This window comes from Mizuhopecten yessoensis, unplaced genomic scaffold, assembly GCF_002113885.1.
Source record: "Mizuhopecten yessoensis strain PY_sf001 unplaced genomic scaffold, ASM211388v2 scaffold1875, whole genome shotgun sequence".
NCBI lineage: Eukaryota > Metazoa > Mollusca > Bivalvia > Pectinida > Pectinidae > Mizuhopecten > Mizuhopecten yessoensis.
Window position 1 is genome coordinate 65,915 of NW_018404265.1, and position 24,945 is coordinate 90,859.

Genomic DNA, 24,945 nt, shown 5'->3' on the forward strand with positions numbered 1-24,945 from the left:
AAAAAAAAAAAGGTTCTTTTGAATGAAATTTAATAATAAATACTGATATTTTGCCTGTAGCTTTATTTTAGATCACTTATAATGTTACAAGTGTGAGATTTATACCAGGTGAGTGATGCAGGCCCATTGGGCATCTTGTCATTGTTTTCACAAGTAAACAGTTTTTGAAAAAAAATCAGTCTTCTAAACAAAATGTATTCAAAATGTTGTTTATAAATATATATATATATCTAATTATGTAGGTGTGTTGTGCACATTGAATCCACTATCCATGTGTATCTGAGACATGCCCTTTATTTTAAGGATCAGGCCATTTCTACTGTTCTCTGCTACCCAAAATACAGGTCATATCCCCATTTGTTAAGTAATTTACGTATACAGTTTAACTGTTATCTCCCCTTTGTTACTTAAGGTAATAGGATTGTGTCACCATTTCTCAGTAGAATTTCTTCAAATTTTGTAGTTATATTGCTTAAAAGTAAAGAAAATTTTCTGCCACAAAAAAATATAATTGTCAGAATTTTAAGGAATATAAATGGAAATTTAAATAAAAAGGAGTGAATTTTGAAAAAACCCTGAAAGACACAATATTTTTACAAAATAATGTCAATAAAAATTATACTGACATATATTAGTATTGCATTAATGTATATCAATTTAATAAATGCTGAAATTGTTTAAATTAATTCTCTATACACGATATAAAAATTGACATTTTATAATAAAACCATGTACACATAGTAATTGCAGGTAAGAGTTATCGTTCTTGAAAAACTTCACAGTAGTGAAATAGGTAGCCGGGTTCCTGAAGTACAGAAAATGGACACATGTGACTCATTGATAAAAAAACACCTGAATTAATGCCTGGATTGCCATGAAATACTTTAATATTGAGAGAACACACTGTTCTGTCAATAATAAACATTAGAATTTGCGGAATTTGTGATACTGTCTCCCTACATTGGATTTTCAACTAGGGATGTACTTCCTGTTTCCGTTTATCAATACACTCCAATGACCTTAATACACAGGTCACATCTGTTATTTCCCCTTTTTACTTAATACACAGGTCACATCTGCTATTTCCCCTTTGTTACTTAATACACAGGTCACATCCGCTATTTCCCCTTTGTTACCTAGGTAATTTACAGGTCAGATCTGTGTTATCTCCCTTGTTAGCTAATCTCCCTTTGTTATCTATTGTTACCAGTTAGATATCACTGCGACTTTTTTATTATCCATAATTACTGGAAATACACCCAGTTTATCTTTCATTTAATGTATGTCAGTACCTGTCTCATCTGTGGCATCTTCCTTTGTTACATACAACTCCATTTATTTATTTTCCCAGGAAATAGATGTGGAAACTAGCCCAAATAAATCCCAGGCCAAAGGTTATAAAAGGTCAAAGTCATCAGTGACTGGTGGAGGAAAGAGAGCAAAACAATGGACTTGAAATATTGATGTACACCTCTTGGACCAACAACAGTATCAACCCACAAAACAATGAAGCTAAATTATTGATGTACACCTCTTAGACCAACAACAGTATCAACCCACAAAACATTGAAGCTAAATTATTGATGTACACCTCTTGGACCAACAACAGTATCAACCCACAAAACAATGAAGCTAAATTATTGATGTACACCTCCTGGACCAACAACAGTATCAACCCACAAAACAATGAAGCTAAATTATTGATGTAAACCTCTTAGACCAACAACAGTATCAACCCACAAAACATTGAAGCTAAATTATTGATGTACACCTCTTGGACCAAGAACAGTATCAACCCACAAAACAATGGAGTTGAATTATTGATGTACACCTCTTGGACCAATAACAGTATCAACCCACAAAACAATGGAGTTGAATTATTGATGTACACCTCTTGGACCAACAACAGTATCAACCCACAAAACAATGAAGTTGAATTATTGACGTACAATTATTGTACCAGCAATAGTATCAACCCACAAAACAATGAAGCTAAATTATTAACGTACAATTATTGTACCAGCAACAGTATCAACCCACAAAACAATGGAGTTGAATTATTGACGTACAATTATTGTACCAGCAACAGTATCAACCCAATAAAACGCCGTATTTACGACAGAATCAAGGTTGTATCCCTAAAGACACATTATATCTACAACAGTATCAGAACTTTGAACAATGAAGATTGAGAAAATATAATCAAACTAGAATTTTGTTTTTGTGAACAAAAACTTTTGTCTCCCCCTTATTAGCAAATAGAAAAATTCCGGTATAAAAATTAACGGAGGGCCATATCGCTTTATATAGTGGGGCACGAGACCCGAATTTAGAATTTGACACTCCTACTTACCCAAGATACATTAAAACTTTAGCAAGTTTGGTCAACGTAGGTGAAACTAGAACACTGACAGGTCAGTAAGGGCCCCGTCTTGTGGCAATATATCCCCCATAATTATCAAGACAAACTAGGACACTGACAGGTCAGTAAGGGCCCCGTCTTGTGGCAATATATCCCCCATAATCATCAAGACAAACTAGAACACTGACAGGTCAGTAAGGGCCCCGTCTTGTGGCAATATATCCCCCATAATCATCAAGACAAACTAGAACACTGACAGGTCAGTAAGGGCCCCGTCTTGTGGCAATATATCCCCCATAATCATCAAGACAAACTAGAACACTGACAGGTCAGTAAGGGCCCCGTCTTGTGGCAATATATCCCCCATAATCATCAAGACAAACTAGAACACTGACAGGTCAGTAAGGGCCCCGTCTTGTGGCAATATATCCCCCATAATCATCAAGACAAACTAGAACACTGACAGGTCAGTAAGGGCCCCGTCTTGTGGCAATATATCCCCCATAATCATCAAGACAAACTAGAACACTGACAGGTCAGTAAGGGCCCCGTCTTGTGGCAATATATCCCCCATAATCATCAAGACAAACTAGAACACTGACAGGTCAGTAAGGGCCCCGTCTTGTGGCAATATATCCCCCATAATCATCAAGACAAACTAGAACACTGACAGGTCAGTAAGGGCCCCGTCTTGTGGCAATATATCCCCCATAATCATCAAGACAAACTAGAACACTGACAGGTCAGTAAGGGCCCCGTCTTGTGGCAATATATCCCCCATAATTATCAAGACAAACTAGAACACTGACAGGTCAGTAAGGGCCCCGTCTTGTGGCAATATATTCCCCATAATTATCAAGACAAACTAGAACATTTACAGGTCAGTATGGGCCCCGTCTTGTGGCAATATATTCCCCATAATTATCAAGACAAACTAGAACACTGGCAGGTCAGTAAGGGCCCCGTCTTGTGGCAATATAGCCCCCATAATCATCAAGACAAACTAGAACACTTACAGGTCAGTAAGGGCCCCGTCTTGTGGCAATATATCCCCATAATCATCAAGAAGCAATCTGCCCATATAGCTGAGCTTGACATTTGACATTTGGACTTTAAAAAAAATTGCAAGGAAGCAAAATATACATTTTACATGTACTATGATGTGAATCTCTTGTTTCCTTCCACATCCATATTTGCTGGGCTAACAGAAATGTAAATACCGGTGCAATACTCATTTGTTAGCTTTGATTTGTTTTATTTCACCTTAAATACCTCCCCCATCAAGAGTCAGGGTCAAAGTAAGAGATCCACTTTGTCTTTGACCTTTGGACCCAAATGACCTTGACCTTTAACCCAGTGACCCTGATCTTTGGTCAGTTGACTCATTCTTCAAATCCAACCAACTTTGCTTCATAATATGATAACAAAATTTTCATCAGTGAAAAATAAACTTGACCTTGACCTTGAACCTTTGGAACCCGTAACCCTGACCTTTGGTCAGTTGACTCCGTGTTAAGTTCCGAACAACTTTGCTTCATAATAACATACAAAAAATGTTCATCAGTAAAAAGATAAAATATCTGACCTTGAAATAGACCCAGTGACCTTGACCTTAAGTCAGTTGACTCTTTGTTAAATTCCAACCAACTTTGTTCAAAATGTCATAACAAAATGTTCATCAGGGAATAGATACAAAATTTGACCTTGATATTTGATCCAGTGACCTTGATACCTTGTTTGATTATGACGGACGGACAGATGAATTAGTATAGGGCAGATGCGGGGCCCTGATAACATGGAAGTTATGCCGTGGACAAACTTCGGTATTAAAAATAAACAAAGGGCCATAACTCTGTATAAAGTGACGCACGATACCTAATTCCAGTGCACTGCACACCTTCTGTGAGTGATGCAGGTAGACATCAATTTTGATTAAGATATCTTTAATGGTTTAGAAGCTATGCCGTGGACTAACCTTGGTATTAAAAATAAACAAAGGGCCATAACTCTGTATATAGTGGGGCCTAAAATCTGATTTTAGTGTGAGAAATTCCGCCTTCCCAAAATACATCAATATGGTAAGTATGGTCAACGTAGGTGAAATAACATAGAACTTATGCACAAACAAACTAAACAAAGGGCCATAACTATGTTTAAAGTGGGGCACGAGACCTAGTTCCAGTGCACTGCACACCTTCTGTGGATGATTCAGGTATACTTCAAGTTAGATTAAGATATCTTTTAACGGTTTGAAATTTACGGGCCGGACAAGAATTTACTGAAAATGTGCACTTATTTGACCTTTGACCTTGAGGTGAAGGTCACAGTGACCTAATTCCAGTGCACTGCATTCGAAGGGGAGACATAATGATGTCACAATAAAAACAACTTTGCATTGTGGTGTTACAATCAGTGATTTCCTGACATCTTGAAACTTGGTTCTGATGTCTAGTTAACATACTGAGACAATGTATTTAGAAGAAATGAATCTTATATTTAAAAAATAAAAATATTCATTTTTTATTTATTTTACAATTATGAAACAAGTTAATTCAGCTTATATTAATCATTCTTGTTGGCCCGGATGTTAGCGTGTGGGGGTCTTAGTGTGGGAAGAAACCAGAGTTTCCGGAGAAAACCCATGTGGTCTGGCAGGTTACTCTAAACCTTTTCACGTCCGATTGGGGAATCTAACCCCGGCCACCTTGGTGAAAGGCAAGTGTGCTATCCACTGCACCACCTGACCACCCCAATCCTATATTTTACTGAATCATGTCAAAAAATGAAATAACTGATATTGAATTAGGATACATGTATGTTTATTAAACATTTTTAATAAAAACAACACTATTAATGGTTACCAGTTTGTCATTTGTTTGTGGTCAATCCTGGTAATGGAAAATAACATCAGAAATAATTCCTATAAACTTCACTAGACTGACTGACTATTTTTGTACAATGAATAACCCCTGTAATATTACATGTATCAAATGTTAAATATACATGATGAATTGGATTATGTGGGCTTCACATTTAAATAAAAAAAAAAACTTCATTTTTGGCCATTACCAATCTGTGTCTACACAACGAAAGCTAGTCTATTTTTGTACTCAGCACATGAGTAAATATTGTGAAAAATCCTGTTTGACGATCTGGCTAAAACAGTAGTCTCCCCTGTTGCTTATCCTTCTCCCACACAGTAGTCTCCCCAGTTGCTTATCCTTCTGCCACACAGTAGTCTCCCCTGATGCTTATTCTTCTCCAAAACAGTAATCTCCCCTGTTGCTTATCCTTCTCTCACACAGTAGTCTCCCTTGTTGCCTATCCTTCTCTCCCACAGTAGTCTCCCCTGTTGCTTATCCTTCTCCCACCCAGTAGTCTCCCCTGTTGCTTATCCTTCTCCCACCCAGTAGTCTCCCTTGTTGCTTATCCTTCTCTCACACAGTAGTCTCCCTGGTTGCTTATCCTTCTCTCACACAGTAATCTTCCATGTTGCTTATCCTTCTCTCACACAGTAGTCACCCTTGTTGCTTATCCTTCTCTCACACAGTAGTCTCCCTTGTTGCCTATCCTTCTCTCACACAGTAGTCTCCCCTGTTGCTTATCCTTCATTATGACTTGGAGTTTATCATTATGACGTACTGTACCTACATTTACATGGAGTTTATCATTATGACATGGAGTTTATCATTATGACGTACTGTACCTACATTCACATGGAGTTTATCATTATGACGTACTGTATACCTACATTGACATGGAGTTTATCATTATGACGTACTGTACTTACATTTACATGGAGCTTATCATTATGACGTACTGTATACCTACATTTACATGGAGCTTATCATTATGACGTACTCTATACCGACATTTACATGGAGTTTATCATTATGACATGGAGTTTATCATTATGACATGTAGTTTATCATTATGACATGTAGTTTATCATTATGACATGTAGTTTATCATTATGAGATACTGTACTTATATTCACATAGAGTTTATCATTATGACGTACTGAACTTATATTTACATGGAGCTTGTCATTATGACGTACTGAACTTATATTTACATGGAATGACGTACTGTACCTATATTTACATTGATTTTATCATTATGACGTTCTGTACCTACATTTACATGGAGCTTGTCATTATGACGTACTGTACCTATATTTACATTGATTTTATCATTATGACGGACTGTACTTATATTTACATCGAGTTTATCATTATGACATGTAGTTTATCATTATGACACGGAGTTTATTATTATGACACTGAGTTTATCATTATGACACGGAGTTTATTATTATGACACGGAGTTTATTATTATGACACGGAGTTTATTATTATGACACGGAGTTTATCATTATGACACGGAGTTTATTATTATGACACGGAGTTTATCATTATAACGTCCTGTACTTATATTTACATGGAGCTTATCATTATGACGTACTGCACCTATATTTACATGAAGTTTATCATTATGACTTACTGTACCTATATTTAAATGGAGTTTATCAATATGACGCACTGTACTTATACTTACATGGAGTTTATAATTATGACGTCCTGTATACCTACATGGAGTTTATTATTATGACACGGAGTTTATTATTATGACACTGAGTTTATCATTATGCCGTACTGTACTTATATTTACCTGGTATCCTTCTCTCACACAGGAGTCTGCCTTGTTGCTTATCCTTCATTATGCCTTGGAGTTTATCATTATTACGTACTGTATACCTACATTGACATGGAGTTGATCAATATGACGTACTGTACCTATATTTTCATGGAGTTTATCATTTTGACGTACTGTACTTATATTCACATAGAGTTTATCATTATGAGTACTGTATACCTACATTGACATGGAGTTGATCAATATGACGTACTGTACCTATTCTCACACAGTAGTCTCCCCTGTTGATTATCCTTATACATTACAGTAATCTTCCTGTTGCTTAGCCTTCTCTCACACAGTAGTCTCCCCAGTTGCTTATCCTTCTCGCACACAGTAGTCTCCTGTTGCTTATCTTTCTCCCACACAGTAATCTTCCATGTTGCTTATCCTTCATTATGCCTTGGAGTTTATCATTATAACGTCCTGTACTTATATTTACTTACATGGAGCTTATCATTATGACGTCCTGTATACCTACATGGAGTTTATCGTTATGACGTACTGTACCTATTCTCACACAGTAGTCTCCCCTCTTGCTTATCCTTCTCGCACACAGTAGTCTCCTGTTGCTTATCTTTCTCCCACACAGTAGGCTCCCTGGTTGCTTATCCTTCTACATTACAGTAATCGCCCTGTTGCTTATCCTTCTGCCACACAGTAGTCTCCCCTGTTGCTTATCCTTCTACATTACAGTAATCTTCCTGTTGCTTAGCCTTCTCTCACACAGTAGTCTCCCCTGGTGCTTATTCTTCTCCCACACAGTAGTCTCCCCAGTTGCTTATCCTTCTGCCACACAGTAGTCTCCCCTGTTGATTATCCTTCTCCAAAACAGTAATCTCCCCTGTTGCTTATCCTTCTCGCACACAGTAGTCTCCCCAGTTGCTTATCCTTCTCGCACACAGTAGTCTCCCCTGGTGCTTATTCTTCTACATTACAGTAATCTTCCTGTTGCTTAGCCTTCTCTCACACAGTAGTCTCCCCAGTTGCTTATCCTTCTCGCACACAGTAGTCTCCCCTCTTGCTTATCCTTCTCCCACACAGTAGACTCCCCTGTTGCTTATCATTCTTCCACACAGTAGTCTCCCTTGTTGCCTATCCTTCTCTCACACAGTAGTCTCCCCTCTTGCTTATCCTTCTCGCACACAGTAGTCTCCCCTGTTGATTATCCTTCTCCAAAACAGTAATCTCCCCTGTTGCTTATCATTCTTCCACACAGTAGTCTCCTGTTGCTTATCTTTCTCCCACACAGTAGGCTCCCTGGTTGCTTATCCTTCTCGCACACAGTAGTCTCCCCTGGTGCTTATTCTTCTACATTACAGTAATCTTCCCTGTTGCTTATCCTTCATTATGCCTTGGAGTTTATCATTATTACGTACTGTATACCTACATTGACATGGAGTTTATCATTTTGACGTACTGTATACCGATATTTACATGGAGTATATCATTATGACGAACTGTGCCTATATTTACATGGAGCTTATCAGTATGACGTACTCTATACCGCCATTTACATGGAGTTTCTCATGTTGACGTTCTGTGCTTATATTTACATGGAGCTTGTCATTATGACGTACTGTACTTACATTTACATGGAGCTTATCAGTATGACGTACTCTATACCGACATGTACATGGAGTTTATCGTTATGACGTACTGTATATCGATATTTACATGGAGTTTCTCATGTTGACGTTCTGTGCTTATATTTACATGGAGCTTGTCATTATGACGTACTGTATATCGATATTTACATTGAGTTTATCATTATGACATGTAGTTTATCATTATGACGGACTGTACTTATATTTACATCGAGTTTATCATTATGAGTACTGTATACCGACATTTACATGAAGTTTATCATTATGACATGTAGTTTATCATTATGACATGTAGTTTATCATTATGACACGGAGTTTATCATTATGAGTACTGTATACCTACATGGAGTTTATCGTTATGACGTACTGTACCTATATTTACATGAAGTTTATCATTATGATGTACTGTCCCTACATTTACATGGAGCTTGTCATTATGACGTACTGAACTTATATTTACATGGAGATTATCATTATGACGTACGGTACTTATATTTACATCGAGTTTATCATTATGAAGTACTGTACTTATATTCACATAGAGTTTATCATTATGACATGTAGTTTATCATTATGACTTACTGTACCTATATTTACATTGATTTTATCATTATGACGAACTGTGCCTATATTTACATGGAGTTTATCATTATGACGTCCTGTACCTACATGGGAATTCCCATTAAAAAATAAATTTGAATATGAATATAGTCTTTCACTATAATCTGATTGAAATTAAGACAGTATCACCAATACTTTGTTTCTGTTTATGAACCAGTTTAAGTAGTCTGGTGACCGTATCTAGTAGATTAGCCTTGGGCTTTTTCTAAACATTGTTCTTCAGGTTGGTAAGATGAATTGTAGAAGAAAAAAAATAATTATTTAAACATATTTTTCATTTGCATTTATTATACAAAAGGGATTGGGCAAAAAGTTTTATGTGGCACAACCAGTTAGATTTGTATGTACACAAAAGGTGTGAAATATGTACGAGTTGGCGTTAAAAAATCTATAACCATACGTAGGCTTAGTTGTTATACATGTGGGTCACTCTATCAAAACATGTCCAAATGTGACATTTCCATCCCGTTTATTGTCCCAGTCTTCTAATTCACTGATTGAAATTGTATTATTGTTCAGTTAGTGTAGTTAAATATATGTATTACTGTATTGTTATCAAATAAAAATAACTAATTATTCTCTTTATTGCCTCCAAAGATGAAGATTACAAAGTAATGTGGAACATATATACAAAGTATTTGGTACATATATACACGAATACATAATATGCATTACATAAATATATAAAGTGTAAAATAATAAAATATTTTAAAGTAAACCTAAAAAGTTTCAATATACAGATTGTAAATTGATTTGCACAAGCCAAGGAAATTATAATAAATTGTATTGATACGTGGTACGTAATACTGATACATGACTATGTATAGACATCAATGTATCGTTGTATTTGTAAAAACATGCAATAAAGACATTTATTGTTTAGTTTTAGTTTTGTAACATACAAACTATAAACGCGGAGGATACATTTGTGGGTCTGGATCACACAAGGGTGGGTGCGGGGGTATCCCTACCTGCGAGGTGTTACGGGCCCACACATGTATAATCCCATGCATCATAATCTGTAGTATAGTTCATATAGTATCTCATGTGATATCTTTTGCTAAGTACACATAACTTATATAACATTCTACATTAGATATGTATGTATTTAACTTTTAATCATAACTATTATATACATTAAGTATAATTATTAGTTTACACATCTTGTACACATAAATGATGGATTTTATCCTGAAATCATTCAACTCTTCTTCACTAATTTTGTTAGGTAAATTTCCTCCAATCATTTGGTATAATATCTCAAGATCTGGGAGAGAGTGTAAATAGACACTAAACAGTATATCCTTGATATTAATTATACAGCACCATAGTTGGTCCCTCAACTCGGAAGTATAAGTACACTGTAGCACTAGATGTGTCATTGGGTCTTGATATAAAAACCCACATTTATGACATAATTTCCTGGTAGTCAAGCTACGGATGGTTACAACTATTGTCATTATATATTGTATATATTCTCTGTATTGAGGAAATCGAAGCGCTAGCTTCCATAAAGTATTAGGTTTGAGTTGGTTATGTATTTCTCGAAACCTTGTAAATTTAGATTGTGTCCCTCATATTTCATTACAGAATTATATACTGTGGTTTTCCAATCACTTTTCTTTCGAAAGATTCCAGTTTCAACAAAATTATCTAGATTTTGATGCAACGAATACTTTTTTAATATTTTGACTATGGCTAATAGTGTAGTTAAATAAAGACTAATATAGTTATTACTGGTGTATTGGTTTATTACAGGATTGTTTTTACGTCCATGTTTATAGCATGCAGGGTTATTTTTACATATTAATTGTGTTTTATTTTTTTTTTTTTTTTATTTTTCTATAAGTTGAATTTCCCCCAATAAGAATAATATTTTTTATATTTTATGATCTTCCTTTCTGTACGTATGCATACTGGCGGTATACATCTCTGTTAACCTATTTTTTATTTTATTTTATTTAACTTGGTTTTCAAGAACGTCGTTTGAATGGGTCATCCCCCGTCTAGGGAGAAGAATATTTTTTATGTGACATGCGTGTTGTAATAAAACGATTTTGAGAACTTTTAATATGGAGACCGATGTTTGTAATGACACTTTTTGTTTGTGAAAATTTATGGCGCTTGGAGCCTGAGAAGGAAACGGTATAATTTTCTTGTTTATTCTGGAGAGTCAAGCCCGTGTCGTTACATACATGTGTGACCTAATTGGGAACTTCCAGGCGACAAGGATCACCCCTAATCGGACTTAATTGGTCACGCAATAGAGGATTTGTTACGTAATAACGGTCATCTCGCACCACAGGTAAGTCAGGTAAGTGATTCAATAGATTATGCCCCTAATGGGCCGGCTATAGGGATACTATAGGTACCTGAATGGACACGGTGTGTTGGGATGGGGAGTGGGCGGCAGCTGTATATCTGTCCATTATCAACTAACACGTGTACATGTAGGAGTACACTTGTACAGGTAGTTAATTGGAATGGCGACAGGTGACAATCCACATGTAGCTTTATGACAATACCCCGAGGTTTCAAGAAATTAAAGGAAAGAGCTAGTGGCAGTTTTGCTCAGTTTTAATGCGACCACTGCGAGCGATACATGTGCACCACGCGGACATAGAAGGAATAAGTCACCATTCATAAAATGAAGGAGAAACACACCCACCAGATATTTCGACCGCCAAGATTTCCTCAAAAAGGTCAGTTATACATTGATAGAGTCCAGAATATTAGAAATTGCCCTCTTTTCTAACAGCTAGTTAAATAATAGCACGGCGGATTTATCTAATTCTATGATAGCACTAAAGGAATGACTAACTTAATTAATAAAAAATGTAGCTATATTGTTTTAATTAAGTAACTTTATAAAATGATAAGGTAGGAATCTTAAGTCCATTGTTTGGCATTATTCATAAATAAGATGGTGTTTTTTTTTCAATATCTGTGTTACTTCAAAATTAACACTAAGACAAACGATAGCTTAATTCAGACACTGTTTGAATTCAACACCAATTCATTCCCCCCCCCCCCCAGTTTTAATGCCGACTTTTTAGACAAAGAATCGTATTAAAATTTGTATTTGCATTAAAAATATTTTAAGAAAAATCACGGATTTAGATTGAGTCCGTTGAAAAATCAATGCAATGTATACGTCTCTGGATTAATTCCGTTATAACTTGATTTGATTAAATAAAAAGACGGCATTTAAACTGGAAAAAAATGGTGTTGAAATATGATATATGCAGTCAGTAAGGAAATTGATTTTTTGGAGAAAAGTTGATTATTTTCAACACGTTAATTCTGGCGCGTGTGCTACTTTGTAAAGGGTTCAGTGACGATACCTTTACATTAACTGAATCGCTTGTTACAAGTAACATAAGTTATAAAATCAGCCAATCAAACACCGCGTTACATTTGATTTACGCCATAGCGGGAAGCCGACGAGGGATTTTTGAAACATTTTAATCCTCATCGGATTAAACCAACACATTAATACACCTTAGTAATCCCAAACCGTCGACCTGACCTGTTTTTATGCGTAAGAAAATGCACGAAGAGAAATTTATTGCTGTAATATGCATGTGCCTGTAGACTAGCGTTGAAAACGAGCACCTGTTGGTCCTCATTCACTGTTTTGTTGTTTACCAACCGATGATCTGACACGACTGATTTCAATAGGATACGTATCAAGTGGTGTACTGTTCTAAACGATTTCTATGCATGCATGTGTGTTTACTTTCGGTCTTATGATGTGCATGCATAACTCCTACCAATGTGGTACCACATGAAATACATTTGGAGAAAATTTCTGTAAAAAAGTTGTGTGCGCCGTTTGAAAATATGGATACACCACGCAGCAAGGCGAGAGGTAAACGGCTGTTGCCGACCTTACCCGCTGACATACGAGACCGATGTACTCCTGGTACAAGAGCTGTATCTTTTAATGCTGAAATAATGGAAACTTCCGTGGGTGGTACAAAATCGATCGGTCACATAAAACCTGACCCACTAAGCGTGTCTCTGTTTATTGACAGAGGAGACAAGGGTTCTGTCACTGTGCTGTCAAATATTGACCCAAGTATTGACCCAAGTGGTAAAGAAAATATTGAACCAACTAAAGAGCAAAACTTAAATGACAACCAGTTTAAAGTTGAAAAGAGAGTAACAGTAAGTACTGGTAGGGATCATGAGGCATGCGATAAGAAAATTACAATTACTACGAGTGACTTCAGCAGAAAGGATGAATGTGATGCAAAAATAACAGTTTCTAGGAATGGAAAAAATGCATGGACAGCAACTGGGGAGGTAAGATCAGATTATTGTAAAACACCAGACAACTCCTTTTTAACTCCAGTAAAACAGTCTCGGAGGGTCACAGTAGAGGGGCATGTAGATTCAACCAGTATCGTGGGAGACTATAGTCCCGGGATGAAGTCAACACCATCAAGGAGGTTCACACTGGATAATAAGTTCCTCAGCACCCCGGAATGTTACTCAGCGGTGCAGATGGATCTCCCACAGTATCAGATGTCTTATGACAAGTTCCGCAGCGATTTGATGCGGCTGGATGAGGAGGAGGACAGCAGCAGTGTTACAGTGGCTGTCAGGATCCGACCCTTTCTGCAGAGGTTTGTAAATAGTATATCTGGCTGTAATACACATTCAAAATTTCATGGTGTATTAACTGCAGTTTAAGTGTTGCCTGTGAAGCAAAGGTATTATTTAGGTTCATTCCGTCGATGGTCGCACGAATGGTTTCTGTCTGATAAATCATGGGATAACCCCTAGAGCTTTTACTCTAAGTGCCTGTAATATCTAAAGTACCTTCTAAAATATGATTTAAGCCCAAATCTGAGTGTGAGCAATTTACAGGTCTTGGAGCTCGAGACTGCTCTCACTTTTTGTTAAACTACACTGCATGTACTCCAGTACTAGTATATATGTACCGATGTTATGAATTGTAATTAAATGTTTGAAATAGAAATGAGTAAACTATATTAATTTTCATTTGTACATGTATTATGTTAAAGTAGCTGTAGGATATAGTGATTATGGTTAGCATTTTTGGTAACATATATAAGAGCAATAGCTGCAGGAACAGAAGGATGTTGAGTATAAATGCTACCCAGCACATGGATCACAGTCTTATATAAAGTGGTGTAGGAGACTGGTCATGACCTTTCCTTGGTAAACTAAGCTGCTTACACTTACCCAATAACTAGCCAAAGGATATATACAAGTATTGTAATATGTATTAACAACAATATAGACATATTTGTGCTTTAATACAATATTTTGAGTTAAAACATATTTTATACATGTGCATAGTAAACGGAAAAATATGATTTAAAAACCAAGGTCAGTTTCTAAAATGGAAGTATTTCAACATGATATTGTAGCTTTACATATTTGTGGATACCCTGCATAATTCACATTATTATAATTACCATTGCAGCAAAGTAGATTACACAATGTCTTGAATAATCAAAAATAGTATTAAATCATAGTGTAATCCTGATTTCATTTACTTTGAGTTGAAAAGATTTTGGAAGACATGTTACATTTGTTGAGAAAATAATAACTTACTCCTTGGTAAGGTCCAAACTTCTGATATTTGAATATACCATTCTTCAAATCTAGTATGATTGGAAATGTTTTAAAACTCAAGAAAACACACCAGAATATTTATTTTATCCTGAAAGAATGGTTTTGGCACTAGTTACTTATTATTACTTAATTATTGAAGGGCATACTTAAATTCTTACATTATGGTGGCAGTGTTTATGCATATTTAGTGAGTGGAGCATTCCTTGTGTGTGTGTGACAATTGTATTCTGTAGCTACAGTATATAGTTGAAAACATGATTTTTTGTCTTGATTGCTACACTGATCCAAAGTCTTTTTATGTTGTAGTATAGAGTGTGTTTTTTTTTTTATAGTTTTATGAATAGTTTCATCCTATACTTAAGTTAATCCGGACCTTATAATTACATTGTAGTTAATTATCGAATATTTCCATTGTATCAGTTCTTGTGGTTTTCATGTAACAAGTTCTAATCATTGGGTAATCTGTTGTGATGTATTTTATTTACCAGAGAGATAGGTGACCATTTGTCCAAATGTGTGGTTTCAATGTCTGGAAATGAAGCGTTGGTGACCTCAGGTTCTGGTACCGTTCACAAGTTTGCCTACGACTATGCCTTCAACTCTCTGGACAGTAACCTAGGCGACTATGCTAGTCAGGAGCAGGTGTACCGCCTCCTCGCCCAGCCTCTGTTAGGGAAGGCCTTCGAGGGCTACAACACCTGTTTGTTTGCTTATGGACAAACAGGAAGTGGCAAAAGTTACAGGTAATACCCTTCACCTGTCAGAAACACTCAACAGTAAACACCAAAACTAAATCTAGGATAAGCAGGCTTTCCTGTACATAGCATCATTTATGAAGTCCAGTTACAGTGTAAAAATCACTTCTATCTTTCAAGATTTGTCATATTTCAATTATCTGTGTTAGAATTTGTACAAGAAATGTTTGATGTACAACAAATTTAATTAATAAAAAAGATTGTGGAACATTTGAAAACAGAGTGGAAAACTAGGAAACAATTTTATCTATGATTTACAATGTCTTAAATATAATTGTAGCATCATGGGTCACGGCAATGAGGTTGGCATCATCCCGCGATTCTGTGAAGAGCTGTTCTGTAGGGCAGATGTTACAAGGGACTCGGACAAGGTGAGGATCGTTCATTTACTACTTGTGTACTGCTGTACCTTAGTTAAGAAAATCACGGATGGAAATCTAGATTAGACCAAATTTTCACAAGTCCTCAAAAAATATAGAGGACATTAAATGTTTTGTATAGAATGACATAAAAAACCCACTATACTCAATTTAAACAATTCAGAGAAAATAAAACCTTAAAGTTTTATTTGGTCGATGAACAAATGTGAATTGCTTCAGAGCACCTTAAACACAAATTCATAATACTTAAATTATCTATATTTTTAACAAATATGGATACTACAAATACAAGGAAAAATGAGATCCAACATTCGCTAATGGATGTTCAGTGAAGGTCTGCGTACCCCAGTTGATGGATTCCTGAATGGAATTCACTAGTCCGGCCATAAGAGTAATGGGATTCACTAGTCCGGCCATAAGAGTAATGGGATTCACTAGTCCGGCCATAAGAGTAATGGAATTCNGGCCATAAGAGTAATGGAATTCACTAGTCCGGCCATAAGAGTAATGGAATTCACTAGTCCGGCCATAAGAGTAATGGAATTCACTCGTCCAGACATAAGAGTAATGGAATTCACTCGTCCGGCCATAAGAGTAATGGAATTCACTAGTCCGGCCATAAGAGTAATGGAATTCACTAGTCCGGCCATAAGAGTAATGGAATTCACTAGTCCGTCCATAAGAGTAAAGGAATTCACTAGTCCGGCCATAAGAGTAAAGGAATTCACTAGTCCGGCCATAAGAGTAATGGAATTCACTAGTCTGGCCATAAGAGTAATGGGATTCACTAGTCCGGCCATAAGAGTAATGGGATTCACTAGTCTGGCCATAAGAGTAATGGAATTCACTAGTCCGGCCATAAGAGTAATAGAAATTAAAAGGAGAGATGACCAGACAACATAAAGATCAACATCCCTATATGATGTAGTCTGGGCTTCCTTCTTTTAAATATGGATATATATACACTGTACATTTTGCAACTCCTGTTTTGTTTTCAAAGCTGCGCTATCTCTATTTTGATTGGGAATATATTTTACTACAATTTGTATTTCCAGGATTGGAAAAAATCAGGTTTATAATTAAAAGTAGGATTTTCATTAAGTTGCAAACAAAATTATAGTAAAATCAACACAAAATAACCTGCCAAGTTTCTTGATTTGTTCAAATTAAATTTTCCCTCATTTGATCAGTTTACATTGTAATAAAGTTGTGATGGGTAAACTGTTTGCTACATGGAATACGGTTTGATTGATATCATTAAGAAATCCTTAGAAAAATAGCTGTCAGTGAGATAAAAGCTGGTCATGTCACTCCCAGATGTTCAGGGTTATTTCTTTAGGATGACTATGTAACAGATATGTGGACATAAATACAGTTATAGTGGGTGTGAGTATAACTTTGAGTTGGACAGAAGTTTATTGGCTACCCAAATGAACCCTATGTACATCTCTGGGCTAAAAAGATGGGCCAGGCGTTTAGTTACACACGAAGATGGGCCAGGTGTTTAGTTTCACACGAAGATGGGCCAGGCATTTAGTTACACACGAAGATGGGCCAGGCGTTTAGTTACACACGAAGATGGGCCAGGCGTTTAGTTACACACGAAGATGGGCCAGGCGTTTAGTTACACACGAAGATGGGCCAGGCGTTTAGTTACACACGAAGATGGGCCAGGCGTTTAGTTACACACGAAGATGGGCCAGGCGTTTAGTTACACACGAAGATGGGCCAGGCGTTTAGTTACACACGAAGATGGGCCAGGCGTTTAGTTACACACGAAGATGGGCCAGGCGATTAGTTACACAAAAATATGGGCCAGGCATTTAGTTACACACGAAGATGGGCCAGGCGTTTAGTTACACTTGAAGATGGGCCAGGCAATTAATTACACACGAAGATGGGCCAGGCGTTTGGTTGCACACGAAGATGGGCCAGGCATTTAGTTACACACGAAGATGGGCCAGGCGTTTAGTTACACATGAAGATGGGCCAGGCGTTTAGTTACACACGGAGATGGGCCAGGCGTTAAGTTACACACGAAGATGGGCCAGGCGTTTAGTTACACACGAAGATGGGCCAGGCATTTAGTTACACATGAAGATGAATGATGTATTCAGGCTTAATGGGTTTCCATTGTACAAGTATTGATGTCTGCCCTACTGTAATCAAACCTTACTAATTAGAAATTCTGGTGTTTTGAATTCAATAGAAATCAGTTCTGGTATTATCTGTGACAGTCTACTTATACACTGGCTTATTGGTTTATGCCTGGATTGCTGTACTTTAAATCTGTTAGGGTTCAATCTCAGAAAATAATGAAATGGGTTTCAATTAAACATTGTATGTTAAGTTGGGATAAATATTAACCCATTTCCTCCTGCTGTGGGCTGTGAAAGGTCAGACGGATGACATTATAACATAGTTGCAGGTCTGAGGTTCATTGACATAGTTACAAGTCTGACTGAAGTTCTTCGACATAGTTACAAGTCTGACTGAAGTTCATTGACATAGTTACAAGTCTGACTGAAGACCATTAACATAGTTACAAGTCTGACTGAAGTTCTTTGACATAGTTACAAGTCTGACTGAAGTTCTTCGCCATAGTTACAAGTCTGACTGAAGTTCTTTGACATAGTTAAAAGTCTGACTGAAGTTCATTGACATAGTTACAAGTCTGACTGAAGTCCATTAACATAGTTACAAGTCTGACTGAAGCATTAACATAGTTACAAGTCTGACTGAAGACCATTAACATAGTTACTACATGTAATAACGATAGAATGAACTAGACCCTTGTCAAAAGCACTACACTCTACAAAACTAGTACTAAATGATAGAATGAATTAAGCTTGGGAACTTCACCCCAAACAACTGATTGTGATGGAATGAATCAAGTCTGTTTGGGAACACTTTACCCCACAGAACTGACTCATAAAATGTTTTGTACTATCTAATGCCCTTTGTTGGTGATCATCTTACAGGCTAGTATTTTGGCAGCTAGGTATGAACAGATCTCATTATAATACAAGACTGATTATTCAATGGTTTTCAACATTTGGGAATTGTTTTGTAATAGTAAACTACACATAAAGAGATATTGTAACACAAAACAACTCCATTGATACACCTACATACGAAGTGTCCTTTGTTATTATGTCAACACTGTACAGAGGTAGAGTTGATCAAGAGATGCCCGTGTCATTGTCTGCTCCTAAACCAGGATCAGTAATGGTACGAGTGCACCAACGACCCAGTGTATGGAACTTTGTAAAGATAGAATTATTGTAGTTTATAGTAAAGGTTTACCATTGTTTTTGTACGTTAAATTCATATTTTCCTTAGCTCTGGGTTTTCACCCTCAATTAATTTGTTGCATAAAACAGCTTCAACTGACATTTTACATCGACATATTATGAAATAGAGTCATGATCATTGTTCTTAATTCTTACAACATCTTTAGATCTGTCACTTAGTTTGTCTGCCTGTGTATCTGTCACTTAGTTTGTCTGCCTGTGTAAGGTTGTCTGCCTGTGTAAGTTTGTCTGCCTGTGTAAGGTTGTCTGCCTGTGTAAGGTTGTCTGCCTGTGTAAGGTTGTCGGCCTGTGTAAGGTTGGCCAGTTTACAGTATATGTGTCATGTGTGTCTAGGGTGATATGTAGATATACATGTATCCGAAGTCCAAAGATTTAATTCAGTCATTAATTATAAGGAATTGTTGTGATTTAATTAGAATGTTTTTAAGAACACCAAGAAGATTGTGATGTAATGATGGAGTATACTTTTACAGTTCTCTCTAGATCTCTATTAATAGCTCCCTACCATAAATATATGTCTACCTAAATTATTATTTAACTTTAGAAAAAGATGATCTATTAAGAATATATTATTTGCTAGATAATTTCAGTGATAGAAACACGTTAAATTAGATAAGAAAAAATCTATTATTTATATGAATAATTTACATACAATTTCAAGATTTACTGATAAATTTCAGTGATGGAACTATTAATATTTTTTTATATATACAAGTAACTGGTCTAGGAGTCTTGTTCAGAGCCGGTAATATTTATGAATTATTATTAGCCTGATCCAGTGTTTATGGTAGCTAAGCCTCTGTCCCAGTAATCTGTCCAGGTATTTGGTCATTGTGTTGAAGGGACACACAATACTACCCTTTAACTATCGTTAACGCTGCTCATTATAGGGTGGGCCGAAGCCATTATAAACCAGTCCCCTATAACTCTGTCAGTTAGGTTTACTCTCATCTACACGGTAGAACTAATGACAAAATTCTTACGATTCCTTGATACGGACCGTTCATTTACAGAGATGTTATAGAATCATTTGTATGTCTCAAGTGTGACACTTTAATGGTTTTGTGTAAATATAACCTGACATCACCACAAAGTATCGAGGGGTGTCATGCCATATTTAACATAAGAAATAAAAAGTACTGGTACACCATATTGGACTATTGTCTCTATACAACAGTGACAGGAGGGTTTCCGATCACACTACGTTGTTGTTGAAGTCCTGTTCAATAAAATTATGTCATTGTGAAAAATTGCATTGGTCACAGTTTAAGACTGAATGATAATTAGTTTGATATATATAAGCAATGTCAAAGACCATAGACTGTCAATTATCAAGTGAATTAATAGAAAGTTTCAACACCAGCATAAAACGGCATCAGAACACGTAGGGTTGTCAAATTAAGGAACACAAATTTAAATCGTGGCTCTGAAGTTGTTACGTATAAGCAACCAAATCTGAGTCACACCTACAATGTTTAGAATTCTAGTCATTATCAATATTGAATCTTTTGGCAATTACCTTGGTAAACAGGTAACAGTGTCACCAGTTTTCGTTCTGATTGTTTGTTTTTGTACGTGATCGACACCTGTCATNTTGTTGGGGAAGATGGAGGTTGATATATTAAAATGTCAGAAATCAACTGTGATATCAAGAAAGTTTAAACATAACACTTCTTTTCAGAATACACTCTACAAAATTCAGCATTCAGATCAGTACCAATGCAAGTTGCATTATTATAACCTTTTGTGAATTATCAAAACTTAAGATTTTAATGTTTTTTAAACTTCAGTGTATTTCTTTGTTTAACTATCATTCATTATAAGGCTGTTTATTTTCCTGTGTAAAGCTGAGCCACACCTGTGTGCTGGTCACCATGCAGTGTCACCTATCTCTCACCTGTATTGATAAGCCCCCAGGGTCCCAGTCCCCACACAGGTGACACCCTGTGTATTATAATTACCTGGATAGACATACAGGAACCATGTATTACAGGTAACATGATGTAATAATGCTATAAAGTTTGTATTTGTGTAAAAAAAAATGATAATTTTTAGGGGGGATGAATATTTTATGGGGGGGATGAGTATTTAATGCATTAAATATTCATCCGGATGAGTATTTTATGCATAAAATATCCATCCGGATGAGTATTTCACGGGGATGGAAATTTTATAGGACACCGGCAGTCATTGGAATTATTACAACAGATCTCATTACTTTTATTAGGGAAAACATGTTAAAAGTTCTAGTGGGATAATATTTATTTTTGTCGTTTGAGGTTTAAAAGATCATTCATTATAAACATTTACGTATTTGGACAGGCATACAACTAATACACAAGAGCTAGTAGACACAACTTATACACAGTTGTGTTATAAGAGACTTAATTTACTTTCTGTTTGATTTCAATATATACACTTTATAGCTTCTATATGGCTTGTGTTTGTCCAATATCATTATTGAAAACGAGATAAATATTAATTAACTTAATTATGAGGATAACCCCTTTATGCTGTATGAGGTTACCAGTATATACAATTACCATATTATTAGTATAAAGTACATGGTCTGTGGAAGTCTACTGTTAGGTTGTCTATGTCCTCTCCCATGTGGAAGTCTACTGTTAGGTTGTCTATGTCCTCTCCCAATGTATTCTAATGACTACAGGTCCTACCTTTTAAATGGCAGTATATTCAAGTCATAGTTCTAGGAGTATAGGGCTCAGGACTTGCATTTTAAATTTATCACTGCATAGTATTTGTGAGTTGTACATAACCATTAATATTAATGTCACTGTCAGTGTTGACTTACTTACGTAGAACCTGGATCAGAATATGACATTTGTTGTTTTAAAATCTTAGTTGACCTGGTGTAATCACTCTTTGTCCGTTGCTCATCCTTATAGACAGTTAAAATTTTCACCTGTTCTCCACTTCATGGATTGAAAGGTCCTATGACCTAAATATAAGGTGCTTTTTAAGACCCTAACAAAAAGAACCAATATTTTATACTGCCAAACCACAGTTAATTAAAAGCCATTTTTAGGTTTATACTATTTATTTTTGTCACATCACAACAACAAATTACAATTGTTTTACAGCTCAAGTGACCGTAAAGGCCCACAGGCCTCTTGTTTTGAATTTAATATTGAAATCTAGTAAAAGAGGTTCTATTTCTGATAATCCTGCTACATATACCAGAGAACTGGTGATATTTCTCGCTCAGAAACCTGAAGATTTTACTCACAGAGTATAACGAGGAACAGAGTGAAACAAAGACATTTGATAGGTAATGACAATATTGATAACGTGTTGATGCCACCATAAGATTGGCTTTAGTTTCGGTCATCTCTTAGACACTTTAACTTGGTCAATAACGACCAGAGGTCTAGGTAATATGGTCAATATTGATAATATGATTATGAGATAGAGCTGTCCTAATCCACTGCCTGTTGGAGTCCGAGTGGTACCCTCCGTTACTTTGAGGTCGGAATGATAGTGTTTACCCTGTGGATCTTTGCCAGGTGTTGATAACAATGCTGTGATCAAAAGGATACACTTACAGGTTTATTAAAATAACCTAGTGACCTGTTACACCCTAACTTTATAAATACACACATTTCTAAATGTAGATTTATGTATGAACATGTTATTACAGGAAACACTGGAATTTTCTGTAACAATTCAAGTATTCATTCACACATACAATATAATAATATATTAAATTACTACAAGAATTCTGTGAGGAAAAGAATGTATAGATTTGTGATAATGGAAATAACAGCTGGTTCAGACCGATAGTGAGAATCACAGGTGTGGAAAGCTCTGGTTCCACAGACGTATTGTTCCTGGGTTGATTGATCGTATACACAATGTTGTCTTGTTACACATATTACTGACGACCTGTAGCAGACAGGGTAATCACTGTCTGTGACGTCTCATCAGGTAATCAGTGGATCGGAATGAGAACCTGTGCTGGTATTTAAATGTGTAAAGTACTCGACACAGGTAGAAATTTTATAAACCTTAACTGAATGTATTCATTTTGAGTCCAAAGCAGACATGGATATTCCTTACACAGTGATAAATCTACACACAAGTCCCAAATCCTATACTCGTAGAATACATTGTACTCGTAGAATTTCTGGAAATACTGAAATTTAACATTGTGGGACCCATTGTTTTTAGCAGTACAGTTGAAAAGGACCATTAAATAAAGTGTAGATTGATCACTGCCTACAGAGTCCATCAGTTAATGGTTTAACGGGTCAAAGTGAAACAAAATGAATGAATCTCAACCTGCATAAATAAAATGTTGTCATTGAAAAGGTAAAATTAAGTATTGTGGAAGGAATAGATACATTTTCTTACTTAATAAGCTACATATATATTATATTTCAATCCAGGTGAAGATCAATGTTGAGATTAGTTTCTTTGAGATCTACAATGAGAAGATACATGACCTGCTGGCCTCGTACAAAGATAAGGGAGGCAAGAAACCTACAGTAAGTACAAAGCTAGTATACTACAAATTAGGAAATATTATACTTAAGCTGTAGTTCAGTTGCTGATGATTCCTGCTTACTCCATATTCATTTTTAAGTTGTATATATTTAACACAAAATGACATTATATTTCAGTATCGATATTGAGCTTCATGCTTAATCATGTCTGTAGTTGGCATGATTGTGGTTATAAAAGATATATGACGGCATAGTTGGTTGTGTACGATCTAGATTTGAATATTTATTCCTGAGAAACATATCATATGTTATGTATTACAGCTGAAAGTGCGTGAACACCCATCCCTCGGTCCCTACGTCGAGGGATTATCGACCTACGTCACCAACTCCTTTGAGGATGTTGAGGTAAATATAAAACACTATAAATGACATTACTGTATAAGGGCAGATCTCCCTCTCCTAATTGTTCGATATTTAATTGTTTATAATGAACGGATGACTATTGATGTTAACATGTACACTGTCACTCTCAGGGCTGGATTAACCTGGGAAACAAGAACCGGGCCACAGCTGCTACTGGGATGAATGACAAGAGTAGCCGGTCCCATTCTGTCTTCACACTAGTACTCACACAAACACGGGTAAGTGTCTACACACTGGTACTCACACAAACACGGGTAAGTGTCTACACACTTGTACTCACACAAACACGGGTAAGTGTCTACACAGTGGTACTCACACAAACACGGGTAGGTGTCTACACACTGGTCCTCACACAAACACGGGTAAGTGTCTACACCCTGGTATTCACACAAACACGGGTAAGTATCTACGCACTGGTCCTCACACAAACATGGGTAAGTATCTACACACTGGTACTCACACAAACACAGGTAAGTGTCTACACACTGGTACTCACACAGACACGGGTAGGTGTCTACACACTGGTACTCACACAACCACGGGTAAGTGTCTACACACTGGTACTCGCACAAACACGGGTAACTGTCTACACACTGGTACTCACACAAACACGGGTAAGTGTCTACACCCTGGTATTCACACAAACACGGGTAAGTATCTACACACTGGTCCTCACACAAACATGGGTAAGTATCTACACACTGGTACTCACACA

General features: G+C 36.4%; 2 protein-coding genes across 3 annotated transcripts in view; both read left to right on the forward strand.

Annotated features, from left to right (window-relative positions):
- The window catches only part of LOC110441639 (N-glycosylase/DNA lyase-like), a 25,972-nt gene extending 22,649 nt beyond the window's left edge, over positions 1–3,323 (forward strand). For both annotated transcript variants that reach the window (XM_021484848.1, XM_021484838.1), the window contains 2 exons: positions 1,352–2,414; positions 3,174–3,323. In XM_021484848.1, the coding sequence (XP_021340523.1) occupies positions 1,352–1,456 (105 nt within the window). In that variant the 3' untranslated portion in view covers positions 1,457–2,414; positions 3,174–3,323. The remainder of the gene's footprint in view (positions 1–1,351; positions 2,415–3,173) is intronic.
- A 9,399-nt stretch (positions 3,324–12,722) lies between these two features.
- The window catches only part of LOC110441617 (kinesin-like protein KIF14), a 38,486-nt gene continuing 26,263 nt past the window's right edge, over positions 12,723–24,945 (forward strand). Inside the window, exons 1-6 of the mRNA XM_021484811.1 lie at positions 12,723–13,916; positions 15,384–15,638; positions 15,931–16,021; positions 23,751–23,849; positions 24,129–24,212; positions 24,341–24,448. Of these exons, the coding sequence (XP_021340486.1) occupies positions 13,129–13,916; positions 15,384–15,638; positions 15,931–16,021; positions 23,751–23,849; positions 24,129–24,212; positions 24,341–24,448 (1,425 nt within the window). The 5' untranslated portion in view covers positions 12,723–13,128. The remainder of the gene's footprint in view (positions 13,917–15,383; positions 15,639–15,930; positions 16,022–23,750; positions 23,850–24,128; positions 24,213–24,340; positions 24,449–24,945) is intronic.